At 50.8% G+C, this 19,189-nt stretch overlaps 1 protein-coding gene across 6 annotated transcripts in view; it reads left to right on the forward strand.

Moving 5' to 3' along the window:
• The window catches only part of LOC149351470 (calcitonin gene-related peptide type 1 receptor-like), a 62,102-nt gene that overhangs the window by 18,259 nt on the left and 24,654 nt on the right, over positions 1 to 19,189 (forward strand). For 4 of the 6 annotated variants that reach the window (XM_089580780.1, XM_089580784.1, XM_089580779.1 and 1 more), the window contains 3 exons: positions 9,477 to 9,599; positions 10,210 to 10,313; positions 11,007 to 11,098. In XM_089580780.1, coding sequence (XP_089436906.1) covers positions 9,477 to 9,599; positions 10,210 to 10,313; positions 11,007 to 11,098 — 319 coding nt within the window. The remainder of the gene's footprint in view (positions 1 to 9,476; positions 9,600 to 10,209; positions 10,314 to 11,006; positions 11,099 to 19,189) is intronic. The other 2 variants (XM_089580781.1, XM_089580783.1) reach the window with 1 other exon arrangement.

The raw sequence follows: 19,189 nt of genomic DNA on the forward strand, positions 1-19,189 counted from the left end.
ACTTTTGTCCGTCTTTTAGAGCCTTTATTTCGATAGCAGTACTTCTCCAGCGTACCCTTCTTTTCATCATCAAATATGAAAACCCAGCACTGGTCGGTTTCCTTACACTAGAGGGGAGTAGAACGCTTTAACGATTTTATCGACAAATAGAATGCAAACAGCACGTTCACGCACGGCTGACCGATCAGTGGGCGCATTTGCCCCTGCTGCACCCTGTCGTGCTCGTGCACAGGCGCGCCCTCTGTACCTTTCAGCGCTCTAGAAATGCCGAGAGGGGAAGGCCTTGCAGAGAAGCGGTGGTGTGAAAGAGGCGTTTCACGGCGCCTATCGAGAAAGACTGAAAAAGGTCGCAGAATACCAACAGCTGAAAAAACAGGCAGAATATACCATAATGTACTGCCCTTAGTCAAAAGTCCTCAGGCCACACGAAGGCCAATAGGCCTTGTAAGGTGAGCGCGAGGGTTCTTCCCGTGCACCCCACAGTGATTTAGAGCCTCCGGGTTGCCATAAGTGCCCACTACGCGGGCTAAAAGCAAACCGTGTGGCTAGGGACTATCGAAAAAGGCTTTACTTTTGTGTCAATTTTCTCTCTTTTCTCTTTTAGAAGCGACATGATCGACAATTGCAACTCTGCGGAATCTGTACCTTCGCACCACAAAGGGTGCGGATGAGGAGGAGTGTAGAGGAGGATGGTTAGCTGAAACCACGGCGTAAGAATATATTTAGGCTACACTACAAATGGAATAGACTGCAAACTATCCGCTCACCCTGGTATCGTGCAGGATGTGGAGGTCCTCAGAAAAGTGCGTTGTAACGACCACAGAATGGGAAGGTCCCGATTCAGCTTAGACTTGAGGAGGGAACGGAAGAAATTAGTGAAGCGGAAGCCCATTAGCGAATTAGCGGTAAGAGGGAGAGTAAAGGAACTCAGGATATCGCTGCAAAACATATATTCGGCTTTAATTGAGGAAGACGACCTTATATGTTCAAACAATAAACGATATTTTCACAGCTACTGTCTGCGCCGGCTCATCCTCTATATTTGCTTAATAAAGGTTTGCTCTCTTGTATCATCACGGAGTGCGCAGTAGCAGGCGGTAGGATGGTTCGACAGGATACCGGCAAGCTATCCCAGGAGACGAAAGATGTGATTAAGAAACGCCAAAGCATGAAAGCGTCTAACCCTACAGGCAGAATATAACTGGCAGAAATATCAAAGTTAATAAATAAGCGCAAGGTAGCCGAAATAAGGAAGTTTAATATGGAGGAAATCGAGCGTTGTCTAAATAATGAAGATAGCCTAAAAGCAGTAAACAGGAAACGAGGCATAATTAAAAACCCGATGTATGCGTTAAGAGACAAAGAGGTCAATGTCATTAGCAATATGCATAAGATAGTTAAAGTAGCCGAATAGTTCTAGGCAAATCTATACAGTAGCCAATGTAATCAGAACGTTAGAGAGGCAGTAGAGCGGAGCAATAGGAAATCCCGCCAATAACGAAAGGTGAAGAAATAAAGCTTCAGAAGCAATGCAAAGAGGGAAAACAATGGGTGAGGATCAGGTAACAGCAGATCTGTTGAAGGACGGAGGCGATTTTGTGCTAGAAAAACTAGCCACCCTGTAAACGCAATGCCTCATGACCTCGAGCGTACGAGAAGCTTGGAAGAGCGCTAACATTATCTTAATTCATAAGAAAGGAGACGCCAAGGACTTGAAAAATTACAGACCATTCAGCTTACTGTCCGCTGCCTAGAAGGTATTTCCTAACGTACTCGCTGATAGAATCAAGACAACCTTAAACTTCAGTCAGCCAAATGATCAGGCAGGCTTTCGTAAAGGATACTCGACAATAGACCATATTCACGCTATCAATCAGGGGATAGAGAAATGCGCAGAATATAACCAACCCCTATATATAACGTTCATTGATTACGAGAAAGCATTTGACTCAGTGGAAACTTCAGCTGTCATGCAGGCATTGTGGAACCAGGGTGTAGAAGAGTGTTACGTGAAAATATTGGAAGGTATCTATAACGACTGCACAGCTACCATAGTTCTTCATAAAGTCAGCAATAAAATTCATATAAGAAAGGGTGTCAGGCAGGAAGACACGATCTCGCCATTACTGTTCACCGCCTGTTTACAGGAGGTGTTTCGAGGTTTGGATTGGGTGCAGTTGGGGATAAGAGTTAATAGAGAATGCCTAAGTAATTTGCGTTTCGCTTATGACATTACCTTGCTAAGTCACTCAGGAGATGGACTTCAAAGCATGATCAATGAGTTAGACAGGCAGGGCAGAACGGTGGGTCTAAAAATTGAAATGCAGAAAACCAAAGTAATGTTCAACAGTATCGCAAGGGAACAGCAATTCCCAATTGGAAGCGAGGAGCTGGTTGTGGAAAGGGAGTACGTGTACTGAGGGCAGGTGACCGCTGATCCGGCTCATGAGAGGGAAATAACTAGAAGAACAAGAATGGGGTGGAGCGCATATGGCAGGTTATCTCGGATCATGAATATCCCTCAAGAGAAAAGTATTCAACAGTTGTATCTTACCGGTACTCACCTGCGGGGCAGAAACGTAGAGGCTAACGAAAATGGTTCATGTCAAGTTAAGGACAACGCAGCGAGCTATGGAAAGAAAAAATGGTAGGTGTAGCCAAAGAGACCGGAAGCGGACAAAGTCGGTGAGGGAACAAACACGGGTCAATGACATCCTAGTCGAAGTCAAGAGGAAGAAATGGGCTTGGGCAGGGCATGTAATGCGAAGGCAAGATAACCGCTCATCCTTAAGAGTAACGAAGTGGATTCCAAGAGAAGGCAAGCGTAGCAGGGGGCGGCAGAAGGGTAGGTGGGCGGATGAGATTAAGAAGTTTGTGGGGTTACGGTGACCGCAACTGGCAAAGGACTGGGTTAATTGGAAAGACATGGGAGAGACCTCTGCCCTGCAGTGGGCCTAGTCAGGCTGATGATGATGATGACTGACCGCCCGCCCGCAGCGTCGGAGAGCACGCGCAGATAATGTTCGTGTTCTATACATGCGCCGACCACAGCGATGCGGGGGCGCTGTGGCATGTGGGCCAACCGGTAGCGGAATGGCGAAGCGCTGAGCCGTGTACAGTGTGCCCGGCTTTCGGTGGCGTTTCAAGCTGTGTTTGTCTATGTTTTGAGCTGCCAGAGTGCATGTCAATGCCTGAACGTCAGGCTCTCCGCTTCTGCGTTGCGGTGGCCACCATGCACGAGCAAATTCTGCTAAAAGTAGGCTTTTGTGTTGCGGTTTTGTACCTCCCGCGGTGATCGTTGCGCAAGCTCCCGTGGTGGCGCATTCCGAGCCCGCGGACGGTCACCGCGGCCTATGCGCCTGGTGGCCGTGATGTGTGAGTTGTTGTTGCGGGATCACTGCGAAGCCTAGCCTGGTCCAAAGGCTGACTCGCCGCTATTATGGGTAATGCATGATTTGTACCCAACTGCAGTACCCAACGCCGTAGAAGAGGCGGGTTTGAACCCGCGTATTTCGGGTCAGCAGCCGAGCACCATAATCACTGAGCCACCGCGGCGTCTTTGCCTGGTCCTGTGGCGACGGTAATCTCCAGAACAGATAGGGTATTGCAACGGAAAGACCACAGCGGCGTTACGTGAACCTGATATAAGTCGAGCCGAGTCCACTTTATGCGGGAGTGAAAAGTCATCGAGGGACAGAGCAGAGAACTATTCACGCTTTTCTTTCTCGAAAGTCGCTCTCTACTCGACCCGCACTTTGTCGGCTTCACATATACGGCGTGCATGTCTGTTATGTAGTTCTCAGTTCGTCATTGAGTGGATGCATGTTTCTGGGAAGTGCACGTAGACATCGTCCAAGGAGACGGATGCAGTGACTGTCAGAACTGTTGCCGCGTTCTGGCCTCCTGGCTCCCCGAAAGTTGCCCATCAAGCTGCGACTAAATGTGTTTCGTGCCTAAGAATACACGAAAACACATCTCGCAGCAAAGCTGTTTGTTGCACTAAATTTGTTTGCTGCGCAGAATCGCTATTCAGGCCGCAGTGGATTAATAAATGAGAATTGTGCAGTTTACCGTCACGAAGCGGCAAATGCATGACGGAAGCCGAGGGCGCCGGATTAATTCGAACTACCTGGGATTCTTCAATGTGCGCTAACATCACACAGCACACAGGCGGCTTTTGCGTTTCCGACTCCATCGAAACGAGGTCGCCGCAGCCGGGACTGAACCCGTGTCCTGCGGCACAGCAGCCGAGCGCTCTGACCACTGAGCTATCCCGGGTACAAAAGTATGGAGGTCACGGTGTTAGCAAACAAAACAAGCGGTGCTACTAACGGCGGTCTGGACCCTGCCTAGTCTATGGGTATCACTCTTCACTTTCCCAAGGGCCTCGCATGCTAAACGCGATATGGAACGGTAGCGCAGCAAATAATTTCGGTCGGCGATCTCATGGTCTCCAGCAGTTTGCACCCACTGTGCACTTCGGTGCCAGAAAACACGGTGGTATGAAAGGCAGAAAATATGCCGGCAACGTTTATAACAAATCTGCAGGTGCATGATTTGCACGACTTTCGAATGATCGGTGGAGCATTTTGTGGCAGAACATTGTTAAGGGCAATATAGCCACTTTAGCAGGCGCGCTGCAATTCTTCGAAATCAAGTCCAGTTTACAGACTCAAGTATTTTATCTTTTCGCGTGCATGCCGTTCTAGCTTTCCCTGAGATCGCCAGCCGCTCAGCATCGTCGTAAAAGACGCAGCGGAAGGAACGCCATTGGCATTTTCGCAAATCATTCGCGTCGCTTAGGTAAAAGTGCACTACACTATAGCCACTAGAACGTCGCAAACGTCGTCCTTAAAGCGTTGCATTGAAGGTTTCCTTTCGCACCCGGCGCTCGCGCGTATGGCGGCGGAGTCCTGCTACCGAGCACGAGAGCGCAGGGTTGATTCCCGGCTTCGGAGGTAGTATTTGTGATCAGGCGAAATGCGCAAACGCCCTTGAGATGTCTGTGCACATCAAAGAACCCAGGTCGCCGAAGTTAACCATCTTCTTTGCACGATGGGCCTCATATTACCATAGCGTCGACTGATTACTTTGCTCAAGCAATGTTTGAATCTAAGCGTATAGGCTCTTTGGCCAAAATGTGGGAGCTAACGCACTGAGGCCGACCGTTTATCTTTAAACGGACAATGAGGAGAAATTGAAGTTGGCTTAGAATACCAGGTCCTAACCACAAAAAGACCGCTCTTGCTGAAAACAAGGCCCTTCTAAGGTAAAGAACAGCAAGAACTAAAGTACAGGTATCATCGCCATAGGCCAATCTCTCAAGTACATGCGCGATGACGAAATAGCGGGAAAAATCCACGAATCTCTGAAGCTGACAAACGTGCATGAAGGTTACGCATTTGATCGATATTGAAGTATATAAGTTTTGTTCTGAAATCGCTAGTGCATTTTTATCACACAAGGAAGACGGAACAAAGACAACCTGAATGTTGTCTTTGTTCAGGTAGCCAGCTGAGTTTCTGTACGTTTAGGGGTGCCTAGCGGCTATGCGCTTTGAGTGCCACCGTGGTTTCGTTTTTGACGCGCCTCGATTCACAAGGGCGGAGCAATAGAGAACCCCCAAGGTCCCCTCTGAGAGCTCCTCGGACGAATTTCATGCCACAGTATGCATCTGCGACAAGGAAAACAACGGTGGATAGCTAATGTTGCACGCGCCTCCGCGTTAGTAAACGCACAGCTCGGAGCGTTCGCTTCGTCAACGTACCAAGACGCTTGGCTGCATAACCAGCGCTACGAGGACTTTTATTAAAGAATTTATACATGTCCGAACGTACCAGGGTACCAGTCTCTACTCATCAGTCGTGACGGTAGCTTGGCGGTGACGGCGACAGCGTCAGCAGCTGCGCTTGGCTTGCTGCCGACGCTGCCGACTCCTCGGGCCGACCCCGCACGCTGTGTGGGGTTGAGGTCGCTGAAGTGCAGGCCGCAGTTCTTTGCGATAACTTCGTTGTCGAATCGGGAACGAGATCCACCGTAACGCTGGTGAAAACGTAAATGAAGCAACTACGGGTGATAGAGGCCCGGCGGTAGGTTTCATTTCGGCTGCTGCTAGGTTGCACCGCTCGCCGCCAGCAGTCACAGAGTCCCCGTTTCCGCCAATTCACTTCACTTTTCGACTATTTCATAATCAGAGAGTGCCGAGTTTGAATCAGGGTGGCAGGATAAAGTTCTTCAGCTTCGAATCCAAATCTTTCAGCAATAAATGCACCTTTCGCTGCTGGAAAAGCGGCAACAAAGCCACGAAATGACGAACTATCGGATTTTGCAAACAAAACAAAATGCATAGAGTTCTCCTCAGTGTTCCTTTGAGAGGCGGCATATTTAACCATGCTCTCAGCTGTCCTACGGATGAAAGAAGAAGCCTTGCAACTAATGTATTTCGATCTCCGAAGGACCACAGGGTCCCGTATTCGCTGCTGTTCCGTCCATTCATGCCGTTCCAGCATGTACAACTCGAAATAGCGCAAAATGACTCGGTGTGGACATCAGTTTCAATCCTTCTGTGCACTACCGCACTTAAGCCAGCACACGTACAGTACACGCCTCGCCACTGAAAAATCCCGCAACACCTCTAGTATGGTCGCCACAGCTCGGCGACTTGACAAGCCTATACTGCGTGACGCCCTCTGTCTGCGTTCAAAAGAAGCACGAGGAGCGGCGAACAAGATCTGGTCGCGCCATCGAGTGGAGTGTCAACACTTTTTACATGCATTCTTACATAGTGGCTAAAACCACGTCATCGTTGGTGTCTGAGGAGACTCGGGCCGCACTGCTTTGCTTGCTTCCTCTTGGCATTTAACCGAGCACTTCAACAAATGCCGTCCTTCTCCACCCTTCTCCACAGCGTCCTCACTTTGCGATGTCAGGCATGGTGCGTAAACCTTTTCGAAACTTAATGGTTTGTTGAGCTCGGTATGCCGGCGTATTGTGCACCGATCGGCTGTTCGAGCCGAAGTATTTTCAAGTGGTATACATCCAAGCGGCCCAGTGATGTCCAGTGGGCCGCCACACCTAAGTGCATGGCACAGGCTTAACTCGTCCACACCAATCACTGTTCGTTCTGGTCACGTCAGTGACGATGAGTACTGACAAAGCTTACCGGTGCTGGATTATCCGAGAATCTCTCTAAACGTTGCACATCATAGTTGTGCCTTCAAAAGAAGCAGATCGTCTGCGGCAAGAGAAACCTTAGTTGCCAGACGAAAAACTGCTGCTGAAATCAGTGCGCTGATTATCATTGCAATGCGCTAGCCTTTTCGGGCTGATCGCGGGTCTCGCAGGCGGCTCGACCAAACGCGAGGGCTACGCCCGTTGCAGCTTGTCAAGAAAGCGCTTTACAGCCCTCATTTTGCAGCGGCTATAGGAGACGGCGTTCCGCAGTTCGGACTTTCACTTCAGGCCTCGAACAGAAATTTGAAAGGTGCACGAGCGGTGTGACACTTGCGTTGTAAGAGCTGCTGGTTTTCTCCCAATGAGGACTGCCAGGAAGGAGGGCTGGGGAAGCCTGATTTCTAGGGTGAGGGCAGGGCCCCATCACCACTACCCACTCCAACCCTGGCAGCAGGAACCAGCCCATGATAGATTGAGTCACAGAGCCGCATAAGCCCCATAAACCATAACCTGAGAGCAGGCCTCATTAGCGGTCATATACGTGCCACATGGGACAGTGAACCGCTACGCCCTGTCCGCGCGCGCTAAGGAGCATGATAACAAAACGTCCAATCTTTCATACCTCTCAAATGCCAGTGAAGCTTTCAGATAATGTTACAGGGACCTTGAAATTATTTTTATGATCATATTTTAATCCATCAGATCCGTAGGTGTGGTCTTTTTCAGCACAGTGTACGGCATGCACACTTACTTGTGGCCTGTGACGTCTCGCCGCCTCTAGCTGACTGCGACTTTTTGGAGGCTATCAGCTTTTTTCAGAAGCGCAAGGTGGAACTCCGACCGCCTTCCATAGTCAAAAAGTTTGTTGTCAGGATAACCACGACTATAGAATTCAATGGAACGTATTCCGTCATCACTTCTCGGGAGCATTATTGCAGTTGACACGCCACGGTCAAAGCCCCTCAGTACACTATTGCCGCGGTGGCTCAGTGGTTTCGACGTTCGCTACCCAAGGCCACGGGATTGATTCCTAGCCGCGGCTGTCGCATTTCGGTGTGGGCACTCGTTAAAAAAACCCCAGATGGTTGAAATCAATCCAGGGCCCTCCGCTAGGCTATTGCCAACGTGCATCTTCGTGACTTTAAACGGTAAATACGCTAACTGCGGCAACTACGACGGTATGTCTAAAAGGTGGCCAGGACCGCGATATTGGCCGTATAGCTGTCTGGCAGTGCTAAAAGTCCTTAATAACGCACCTTTAACGCCACGCCAGTATTGGCGTTCCGCAACTTATGGTCAACCACAGGCGGCATCCTAGACCATTGCGTATCTCGAGGCTAGTAGTAGTAGTAGTAGTAGTAGTAGTAGTAGTAGTAGTAGTAGTAGTAGTAGTAGTAGTAGTAGTAGTAGTAGTAGTAGCAGTAGTAGTAGTAGCATTAGGAGCAGGAGGAGGAGTTGTAGCAGCAGTAGTGCGCAGCCTGAGAGGGTGCACCATGGAAGGAGGAGGGGTTAACGTAGGTTGAGGGGGGTTTGGCGAGAGCGAGGAATTCACAACCGGAGGGTGGCTGCCACGGGAACCATTCGAAGAGTGGTTACCATGGAAGCAGATGGGTGAGAAAGGCCAGTACAGACGAATGTAGCACCGTTCGTCTGCGGCGGCTGCTGAGAAAAGCGCCGCCCGAGGGAAGGCTCAGCGACGATGGCGCCGCGTCCCTGGAACGGCGGACTGGGGAAGACCGCTATCCGAAGAACGAGTATGTGCAAAAAACTAAAAAGAGTGAACAGCTGTACATATATGCACGTCGTTATCATATGCTTTGCCTCAATATATCGTGACATGAAAATACCTCAACAGCTGTCGCTAAATCTCGCGTTACACAATGATGACCGTTTTCGACCATTCAAGCTGTCCGCGCGTAGTTTTCTGTTTTGCGTAATATTGGTGTTTAAGAGCAAAAAAAAAAGGAAAAAGAAAGAAATCAAACATAGAGTGGCGCTCCTCACGACATCATCCCTTTGATGGAACACGCTCGCCATATGTGTACAATGTTTTGAGGCTATGCGAAGCATATCCGTTGGCGACATTACGTTTCGTGAGATCACACCACCGCACCTAAAAAAACGCAGAAAAGATATAGAGAGACAGAGAGTCAGGATACAAGCAGAGAACAGGTATTGCGTAGCTCGGCTTCGGTGTCAAAATCGTAACCCGACTACTACTTTGCGTTATCGTTGGCTGACTCGCGAAAAGAAACTGTGACATTGAAGCAGGGCCACTGTATCTGTCCTCGTCTTTCCCTCAGACGGTGTCTACTGCAATCGAACGTGGGATGGCCTCACATGTTATGGAGACACCGACGCCAACAGGAACGTTTCAAAGGTCTGCCCACGGGTGCTCTACATCTATTCAAAGCCGCACTGCGAGTGTAAGTACGCGCACGTATTTCGTGTACAAATAAACCTAGAATGTAACGCGTGGCCGTGGATAGAGAGAGACAGAGAGAAAAAAAAAAAAAGAAGCGTCTAGTAAGCAGGCAGGTCGTATATCGCACAGAGAATGAATTGACAATGCGGATCAGACCATCCCTCTATAACAACAGCCGTAAAAGTCGGCCGACAAGCACTGTACAGTGTTTTTCATATATGCCATAAGTCATAAGCGTTAGCCCAAAGCCGTTGTCTTTTACATGCCCGCAAGTGTCATGGACGGTGAGGGCTATCGACACCTCTTTAAGGTGATTTACCGTGTTCTTTGCTATGAAGCCGGTACGTCATGTTTCCGAAACCCGACATGCCGAGGGGAACACTAGTTGCAGATGGAAGCCATCACTTAACCCGGTGTCAGAACTCAGCTCTAACACAGTCGGACAAAGTTGCTCGATATCCTGCTGTTCATATGAGATCAACGTCGTGGCGAGCAGTAGGGAAGAAAGAAAGGGAATGAATACAGACGTGTCGATAGGCAGGCCCGTTAAAAAGCAACCACAGGCAGGCTGCCATCTTCACTGATGCACTGCGTTGTCGGATCTGATGCAGACTACTCGACCAGATGGTGCCACGAAAACGGCTCCTGGTACCGGTTGATGAACCAGCAGCGGACCTTCTACACAAGCTGTGCCCCCAAGCCGTGGGTCAGTGGGGTCTGTGGCCAGTTCGGTTTCTTCTTCGCTACATTTAGCCGATGGCGCCCCGAATGCCGACAGGCTCGCGAGCTAGTGAATGCATTTTTGCTTATCTCCGAGTGCTGAACTTACCGCACGAGCGTTAACGAAACACAGTGTTTTGTGCAAAAAACGTTAACGCTTGGCGGAGTGCGTAACACGCGCTTTAAGCAGCTGCCGCTCGCCTTTCTCCATATATGTAGAATTTGGTCAGATGTTTAGGGGGAACCCCCAAGGTGGAGTAGATTTGTAATAAGGGAGTAATTACTTTGTAGCCGTATGGCTGCGCTTGGGTGGATCCCAGTGCGTAATTACTCATTACTATATGTAGGATTTCTCGCCCTCTCGCATGCTTTCCAGGTTTTAGCATGTTGACTGACTTTCTGTCGGCGCTTGTAGCAGCTAATTGCTAACTGTACATGAGCTCGTTGCTCACACGTGTGTGACGGCTTCGCTGCACGCCAAGAGTCTGACCGAAACGTGCATCGCAACCGTCACGCGCGGTGACATACGAAAGCCCGTCAGCTACTCTTATACCTTCCGCCGTCACAGGACATGAGGTTTAGATCCCCCGTATTCTTGTACGTTTTCTGTGGAATTTTGGCCTTTTAGTAGAACGTAGTTGATTGGAAAACATCCATGCGTGCCAGCTGTTCCTTCCTGTGACTGCAGGAGTACGTCGGCGTGTACCACTACTCGATTGGGCTCTTCACGCTCTCCGTGTTGTCGCTGATACCGACCCTTGTCATCTTCAACTGGTACAAGTAAGTTTGCCTAGTCATCACTGGGCATTTTTTAGTACCGCGACCGAGCCTGTGGCAAATAGTCGAGACATGTTGCAGGTTTTTGGAATGAGAGGGCATCGGTTTTCACGTGTCATTTTCTGTTATATCACGTTACAGAAGCGAGGTAAGTGGGAACACGTGCAGAGCTTACGACGTTCCGCAGATTCTCGCCACTCCTTTGCTAATCTTGGATGACATTTCTGAAATTCACTTGGCTTGCGGGAGGCGCGTGAGAGAAAAGTACAGTTCTTGTTTTAAAGGCAATAAATGCTGCTGCCTTTCACTCATGCTCGTCAGGGTGATTGTGCTTTTTTCGAGCGAGCAGGATTTAGCGAACTCTGCGCAGCCACTTCTGAAACATGTCTAGCACAGCGCCTTCACTGGAAACACTTTTTATATGCTCGTTTATATTGCCAGTGACACCGCACATCCCTAGCTGACCGTGCATATGTACAGGCGCAGCCATAAGTAAACGGAGCACGCTATTGCGTTCGAAGTGCAATCACGCTTTCTCCATCGGCAATGAAGAAGCGTTGTTTGTCTGCAAGAAAGCCCAGCAACCTCCTCTACCTGCATGCGCGTACCACTGCTGGAAATTTCAATTCGGTGACGCGTGAAAAATATTCGAAGACAGTTGCGTGCTCCGTTTACTTCTGTCCGCGCCTGTACATTCGTGGTGTCTTCAACGGAACAAAAATTTCTCGCACCGTCCAAAGCATTCGTTCGCCGCCAGCAGCTGCTTCCAAAGGTTGAAGCTTAGTACCTCTGCTTTTACTATAATCGACGAGACCGCCGTAGCGTAAATATACACCTTGAGAGGTGCATGCTAGTAACAACGATGGTGTGCTAAGAATCTGTGCCCTATTGCCCTCCTTCGAGCCGCTTCACTCAACCTTGACAGTGCCAGTCGAGAGGCCTTCGTATCGCGTCGACGGTTGTCAGAAATTGATTTTTAATGCCTGCGGGAGCAAACAAGTGGGAGAGCTGCCTATAGAGATAAGCCGCGGCACGCAGCCAGCGAAGACGACGGACTTCACTTCTCAAAAAAAAAAAAAAAGAACGAGAAGGAAGAGACTGACGATGTCCCAGTAAAGGAGTGTGCCCTACTGCACCCAGCTTATCTGTGGTCGACGTCTCGGCCCCAATCGGCGATAAAAGGCGGTCGCGGCTGCACGCCCTCGTAAACGTCGCCTCGTCCCGAGCAGCGTGATAAGCGCCCTGTATGTAAAGTTCTGCCTGTCTCATGGCGGCAGTTCCCTACGCGCCCGCCTTCGGGTTTTTCTTCAACCAGGGGTTCATACAAGGGCCGCTCTCTGTAATGATTAATTTTCCGGCTTCTCTTTTAAGCATGAAATGCTTTTAGCTGCTGTTGTCGGCGCGCCGCGAGTGACCTTGGCGGCAGGACGAAGGGAGAACACGGAACTGAACCTTCATGAACTTTGCCAAAACTTTCAGTTCACCCCCTATAGTGCTTACGCGTTGCGCTCATGCGTTAGCAACAGCGTCCTCATGGTCCCGTGGTGGTAAAAACCAGCGCGCGGCGCGAAAGAGCTAAGTTCTAGTGGCGCTTGAAAAGCTAGGCGGCAGTGCCGCTTGAGTTGCCGTCATTATTTAATGCGCGCGAATCATAGAGCACGCGCTCCGTGGCGCCATCCATCAGCTTTGTCAGTAACGAGCTCTTATTTGTTGCTCTTCGACGTGGTGGTCGGCGGAGACCAGAGTCTCGGCGTTCTGTGTAGCCTATGCTGGCATGATCCCCTCTTCCACTCCACATGGCGAGCGTTGGTCGAACGGGTCGTCGTACATCAAACGCGGCAGAGAAGGCAGGGCACGAGTCGCTCGCGAAGAGAAGCCAAGGAAAGAAAAGCGGCTGATGAGGCACGTACACTCCCCGAGACTCGTGTGCAGCTATCAGTATCTTGTCGCCCACCGTAGAATACGGTAATGCCTTTCCTGCAGGGAATTTCATGCTTACATCTACTCTCGACGACGAGATAGTGTGTGAATATATATATATATATATATATATATATATATATATATATATATATATATATATATATATATATATATATATATATATATATATATATATATATATATATATATATATATATATATTCACACACTATATATATATATATATACCGGGTGTTTCAGCGAACACTTTCAAAAATTCTCAGAAGTAGAATTTTCTTGGTAAAGATATGGCTTTTGCAGCATAGTATTACCAATGTTGGCGGACACCAGAAAACCGGTGAATCATATTAGGCAGTAAACTGGTTCACTAATTTTTAATAATTAACTTTTTAACTATTACAGTTAAGTGCCTAGTTGCAATCAGATATTTGTAGCCGGTCGTTAGTAATAGCCATATCAGTTTTTAGAATTTCGAAAACGCAATTACCCTCACCGCTGTGGCTCGACAAAGGTTGGCTGCATCGTGCGAAAAATACATGCGTTATCGAAAGCACGCAGGCAAAGCATCCTCTCCAGTGCACGTAACTAGTCTAAAATGTCAAATTTTGTCGAGCTACAGCGCCGAGGATAATCGCATTTTCGAAATTCTAGAAACTGATATGGCTATTACTAACGACCGGCTACAAATATTTAATTGCAACTAGGCGCCGAACTGTAATAGTTAAAAAATTAATTATTAAAAATTAGTGAACCAGTTTACTACCTAATACGATTCACCGGTTTTCTGGTGTCCGCCAACATTGGTAATACTATGCTGCAAAAGCCACATCTTTACCAAGAAAATTCTACTTATGAGAATTTTTGAAAGTGTTCGCTGAAACACCCGGTATATATATATATCTATATATATATATATATATATATATAGATTATATATATATTATATAGATAGATATTATATAGATATATATATTATATATATTATTATATAGGAGATTATATATATATATATATATATATATATATATATATATATATATATATATATATATATGTTGTTACGTGGCCCGAAGTCTATGTCGGCACAAGGACGACCGGAGCACAGGGTCCAGATCACAGCTAGCCCCGAGCGGCAAGCGCGCACACACCGGGCACTTCCTCTGCGTCGTCTTCACGGAGATTATCCGTTGCATGGCCCCCCGGTCGGAAAGGCACCGTCTCGGTGTTCATCAGGGCAGTGAGGGGGACGGCAAGACGTAGGGCTTGAGGCGAGAGACGTGCACAACATCGGTCTGATGCTGAGAGGACGTGGTACCGGGGAAGGCCGGAGCGATCTCGTAGGTGACTGCGGTGACTTGGCGCAGGACACGGTACGGGCCGATGTAGCGGGACAGAAGTTTTTCAGAGAGCCCCACGCGGCGAGATGGCGACCAAAGCAAGACGAGGGAGCCAGGGGTGAAGGAGACCACACGGTGACGGCGGTTGTAGAATTCCTGCTGAGAGGTCTGGGAAGCGAGGAGCCGGGAGCGTGCGAGTTGGCGAGCGTGGTCAGCGCGGGTAATGGCGTCGTGGGCGTATGCAGACGGCGGAGCAGTAGAAGTGGGAAGCAGCGTGTCCAGAGGCAGCAGGGGCTCGCGGCCATACAAAAGATAAAAAGGGGAGTAACCGGCAGTGTCATGGCGGGAGGAGTTGTAGGCGAAGGTCACATAGGGGAGAGCGGTATCCCAGTCGCGATGGTCCGGAGAAACGTACATAGCCAGCATATCGGTGAGAGTGCGATTGAAGCGTTCTGTGAGGCCGTTCGTCTGCGGGTGGTAGGCGGTGGTGAGCTTATGTTTCGTAGAGCACGATCGAAGAATGTCAGCGACAACTCTGGACAGAAAGCATCGGCCTCGGTCGGTCAGAAGTTGACGGGGAGCTCCATGATGTAGGATAAGGTCGGTCAAAAGAAAGTCGGCAACATCAGTAGCCGTACTGGTGGGCAGTGCGCGTGTGATCGCGTAACGGGTAGCGTAGTCTGTGGCAACAGCTATCCATTTGTTGCCCGAGGCGGATTCCGGAAAAGGTCCCAAAAGGTCTAAGCCGACGCGATGGAAAGGTTCGGGTGGGACGTCAATGGGCTGAAGCAGACCGGCTGACAGAGTGGTGGGGCGTTTCCGGCGCTGGCACTCATCGCAGGCAGCAACATAGCGGCGTACACAGCGGTAGAGGCGCGGCCAAAAGAATCGACGACGCACGCGGTCGTAAGTACGGGAGACACCCAAGTGACCAGCAGTGGGAAGATCATGCAGCTCTTGGAGGACAGCAGTGCGAAGGTGCTCGGGGACAACGAGAAGGAGGTCTGGGCCATCCTGGCTAAGGCTCCTGCGGTATAAAACTCCATCACGGAGCACAAAGCGGCGCATCGGAGGGTCGAATGGGGCGGTGTTGAGGCGGTCGATAATGGAGCGCAGCTCGGCATCGCGGCGCTGTTCTTCGGCCATGTTAGCGAGGACAGAGAGGGAGCACAGAGCATCCACGCTGTCAGTGCCAAGATTGTCACACGGGCCAACGGGGTAACGGGAAAGGCAGTCGGCATCGGCGTGCAAGCGGCCAGACTTGTAGAGTACAGAGTAATGGTACTGCTGCAGGCTCAGTGCCCAACGACCAAGACGTCCTGTAGGGTCTTTCAAGGAAGAGAGCCAGCACAACGCATGGTGGTCAGTGACAACTGTAAAGGGGCGGCCGTATAAATATGGGCGAAATTTCCCAACAGCCCAGACAAGAGCTAAGCACTCGCGTTCGGTAATTGAGTAATTCCGCTCCGGGGCAGAGAGGAGACGGCTGGCGTACGCGATCACACGGTGCTCTCCGGATTGTCTCTGTGAGAGGATAGCGCCGATGCCGTAGCCACTGGCGTCGGTGCAAACTTCAGTGGGAGCGGTCACATCGAAGTGGGCGAGAACTGGCGCGGTAGTAAGCTTCGATATCAGGTTGGAAAACGCCTGTGCCTGGTCGGGTCCCCAGATGAAGGTGGTGTCTTTCTTCAGAAGGTTAGTTAGGGGGCGGGCGATGTCGGCGAAGCCTTGAACGAATCGACGAAAGTAGGAGCAGAGCCCCAAGAAGCTTCGGACGTCGTTAGAAGAACGTGGCTGGGGAAAGTCTTTGACGGCTCGGATCTTCTCAGGGTCAGGGTGGACCCCCGTATTGTCGACGACATGACCCAAGATGGTGAGCTGGCGGCGCGCGAAACGGCACTTAGACGAGTTGAGCTGCAGGCCGGCATGACGAAAGAGGGAAAGGATCTGGGAAAGGTCAGTGATATGAGTGGAAAACGTGGGCGAAAAGACAATGACGTCATCGAGGTAGCACAGGCAGGTGGACCACTTAAAGCCGTGCAAAAGGGCATCCATCATGCGCTCGAATGTGGCTGGCGCGTTGCATAATCCGAAAGGCATAACTTTGAATTGGTAAAGCCCGTCAGGTGTCACAAAGGCGGTCTTTTCACGGTCCTGGTCGTCTACAGCAATTTGCCAGTAGCCGGAGCGAAGATCTATGGATGAGAAAAATTTGGCACCATGAAGGCAGTCAAGGGCGTCATCGATACGCGGCAAGGGGTACACGTCCTTTTTGGTGATCTTATTCAAGTGCCGATAATCAATGCAAAAACGCCAGGAGCCATCCTTTTTCTTCACAAGTACGACGGGTGAGGCCCAGGGACTGTGCGAGGGTTCGATAATGTTTTTCGCGAGCATTTTAGTAACTTCCGCATTGATAACTTGACGCTCGGCGTGAGAGACTCGATAGGGGCGGCGGCGGATGGGAGGGGCATCGCCGGTTTCAATGCGGTGCCTGACGGCGAGAGTTTGGCCCAGCGTCGTGTTGTTGACATCAAAAATATCCGAAAAAGATTCGAGAAGAGCACGAAGCTGGGCAGTTTGGTCGGGACTGAGGTCGGTGGCCATCATGGTCGTGAAGGCGTCGGGCGACTGAGGAGACTGCCGGCGCGGGGTGGCAGTGTCGTGAACAGGGGTGTTGGCCAACTGAGCGACGTGGCAAGGAGCGAGAGGAGATAGGGTAGCCACGCAGATGCCGGACGGGAGCACTTGAGAAGAGACGCCGAAGTTGAGGAAAGGCAGAGAAAGGGCGTTAGCTTGGATGGTGGCGATGGTATGAGGTAGGGCAACGTTACGGGTCAGCAGGAGGTCAAGGTTGGGCGTAACGAGATAGTCGCCATCAGGAACTGGGCGAGATGGGGTCAGTGGAACGAAAGAGGCGGTTCGGGATGACAGGCGAGCATAATCGGTACTGTACAGTCGCAGGGATATATCGACGGGTTCTGAATCCAGCAGTGGAAGTTCGAGGTGTAGGACGCCATCCGAGCAGTCAATGAGGGCGGAATGGTCAGTCAGAAAATCCAAGCCAAGAATGAGGTCATGGGCACAGGTGGTCAGCACGGTGAATTGAACCGGTATACTGTGGCCGCCAATGGTAACGCGCGCGGTACACGTACCGTCGACAGCAGGCGTGCCACCGTCCGCGACACGCACACGGGACATTGCAGGCGTGAGGACTTTGCGTAGGCGACGGCGGAGGGCAGCACTCATCACTGATATTTGAGCACCGGTGTCAATCAGGGCGCGCACAGGAACACGGTCGATAAAGACGTCCAGGAGATTTGGTCGAGAGGTCGAGAGAGGATTTGTGGTCCGGGTCGTTGATGCAGCGTCACCTCCGGGAGCTGCATCATTTAGTTTTCCAAATGGGAGCGGCTGGTTGAAGGCGACTGTGGGGAGCGAGAGCGGCGGCCCTGCGGCGACGGAGAGCGGGAGAATCGGCGTGGAGGGGGAACGGCTGCTTCAGATGGTTCGGACGGGGCTCGGGGCGAGAAGGTGCGGGTCGAGGTAGAACTGTAGAAGGAGGGGCAGACGTTGCGGGCTGGTGAAGACCATGGACTGCGGCAATGTCGGGCGATGTGGCCAATGCGAGAACACCGGAAGCAGATGGGGCGGTCGTCTGCCGTACGCCACTCATTTGGATTGCGATAACGCTGCGGAGAATAATAGGTGCGACGATAAACAGAGACAGGTGGTTGGGGGGTGTCCGGGCTTCTGATGGTGCACACAGCCGGAGGAAGGTTCAGGTTAGCGAGTTCCTGACGCACGACGGCCTGAATCAGCGACACGGTGGGTAGAGAGTTATCAGGTGCGGTCGGACGGGGCAGAACGGGCGCAAGGGCTTCCAGTTCGCGGCGAACGATGCGGGTCACAGTGCCGGTAACGGGGTCATCATCGGAAGAGGCGCGGGACGGTAATCGGTGTTCCTCACAGGAAGAAGTAGCGGCAGTATTAGGGAGCCGAGAGAACTGCTGTGGAATTCGGCGGCTTTTAACCTGTTCGAAATGACGGCATTCTTTTATGATTGCGTCCACGGTGGTGCAGTCTTTGAAAACCAGTAAGTCAAAAGCATCATCCGCAATCCCTTTCAGAATATGGCTCACTTTGTCGGACTCGGTCATGGCGGCGTCGACCTTGTGGCAAAGCGCCAAGACATCTTGGATATATGCCACATAGCTTTCGGTTGACGACTGGGCGCGCGACGCGAGCTGCTTCTTCGCGGAGAGCTTCCGGTCATCGGGTCTGTCAAACAAAGTACGGAGCTTTTCTTTAAAAGTGTCCCAGCTCGTCAGTTCTTCTTCGTGGGTTTCGTACCAGACCCGGGCCGTGCCACTAAGATAGAAGATCGCATTCGCTAGCATCACGGTGGGATCCCACCGGTTATAGGTGCTCACTCGCTCATATAGGCTGAGCCAGTCGTCGACATCGGTGCCGTCGTTCCCAGAAAAGGTACCAGGGTCACGGGGAGGAGCCATGACCACGAAAGGAGCAGAGGGAGCAGAGGGAGCAGAGGGAGTGGTTCGTGACTCGCCGGGTGGAGCCATGATGGTAGTAGCCCCGGCCTGACGACCGCTTCGGAGCTGCGTGGCGTGGAGATCGTTTACCCAGCACCTCCACCAAAGATGTTACGTGGCCCGAAGTCTATGTCGGCACAAGGACGACCGGAGCACAGGGTCCAGATCACAGCTAGCCCCGAGCGGCAAGCGCGCACACACCGGGCACTTCTTCTGCGTCGTCTTCACGGAGATTATCCGTTGCAATATATATATATATA

The sequence above is a fragment of the Amblyomma mixtum genome, chromosome 3, assembly GCF_055824585.1.
Source record: "Amblyomma mixtum isolate Tamu chromosome 3, ASM5582458v1, whole genome shotgun sequence".
NCBI classification, from domain to species: domain Eukaryota; kingdom Metazoa; phylum Arthropoda; class Arachnida; order Ixodida; family Ixodidae; genus Amblyomma; species Amblyomma mixtum.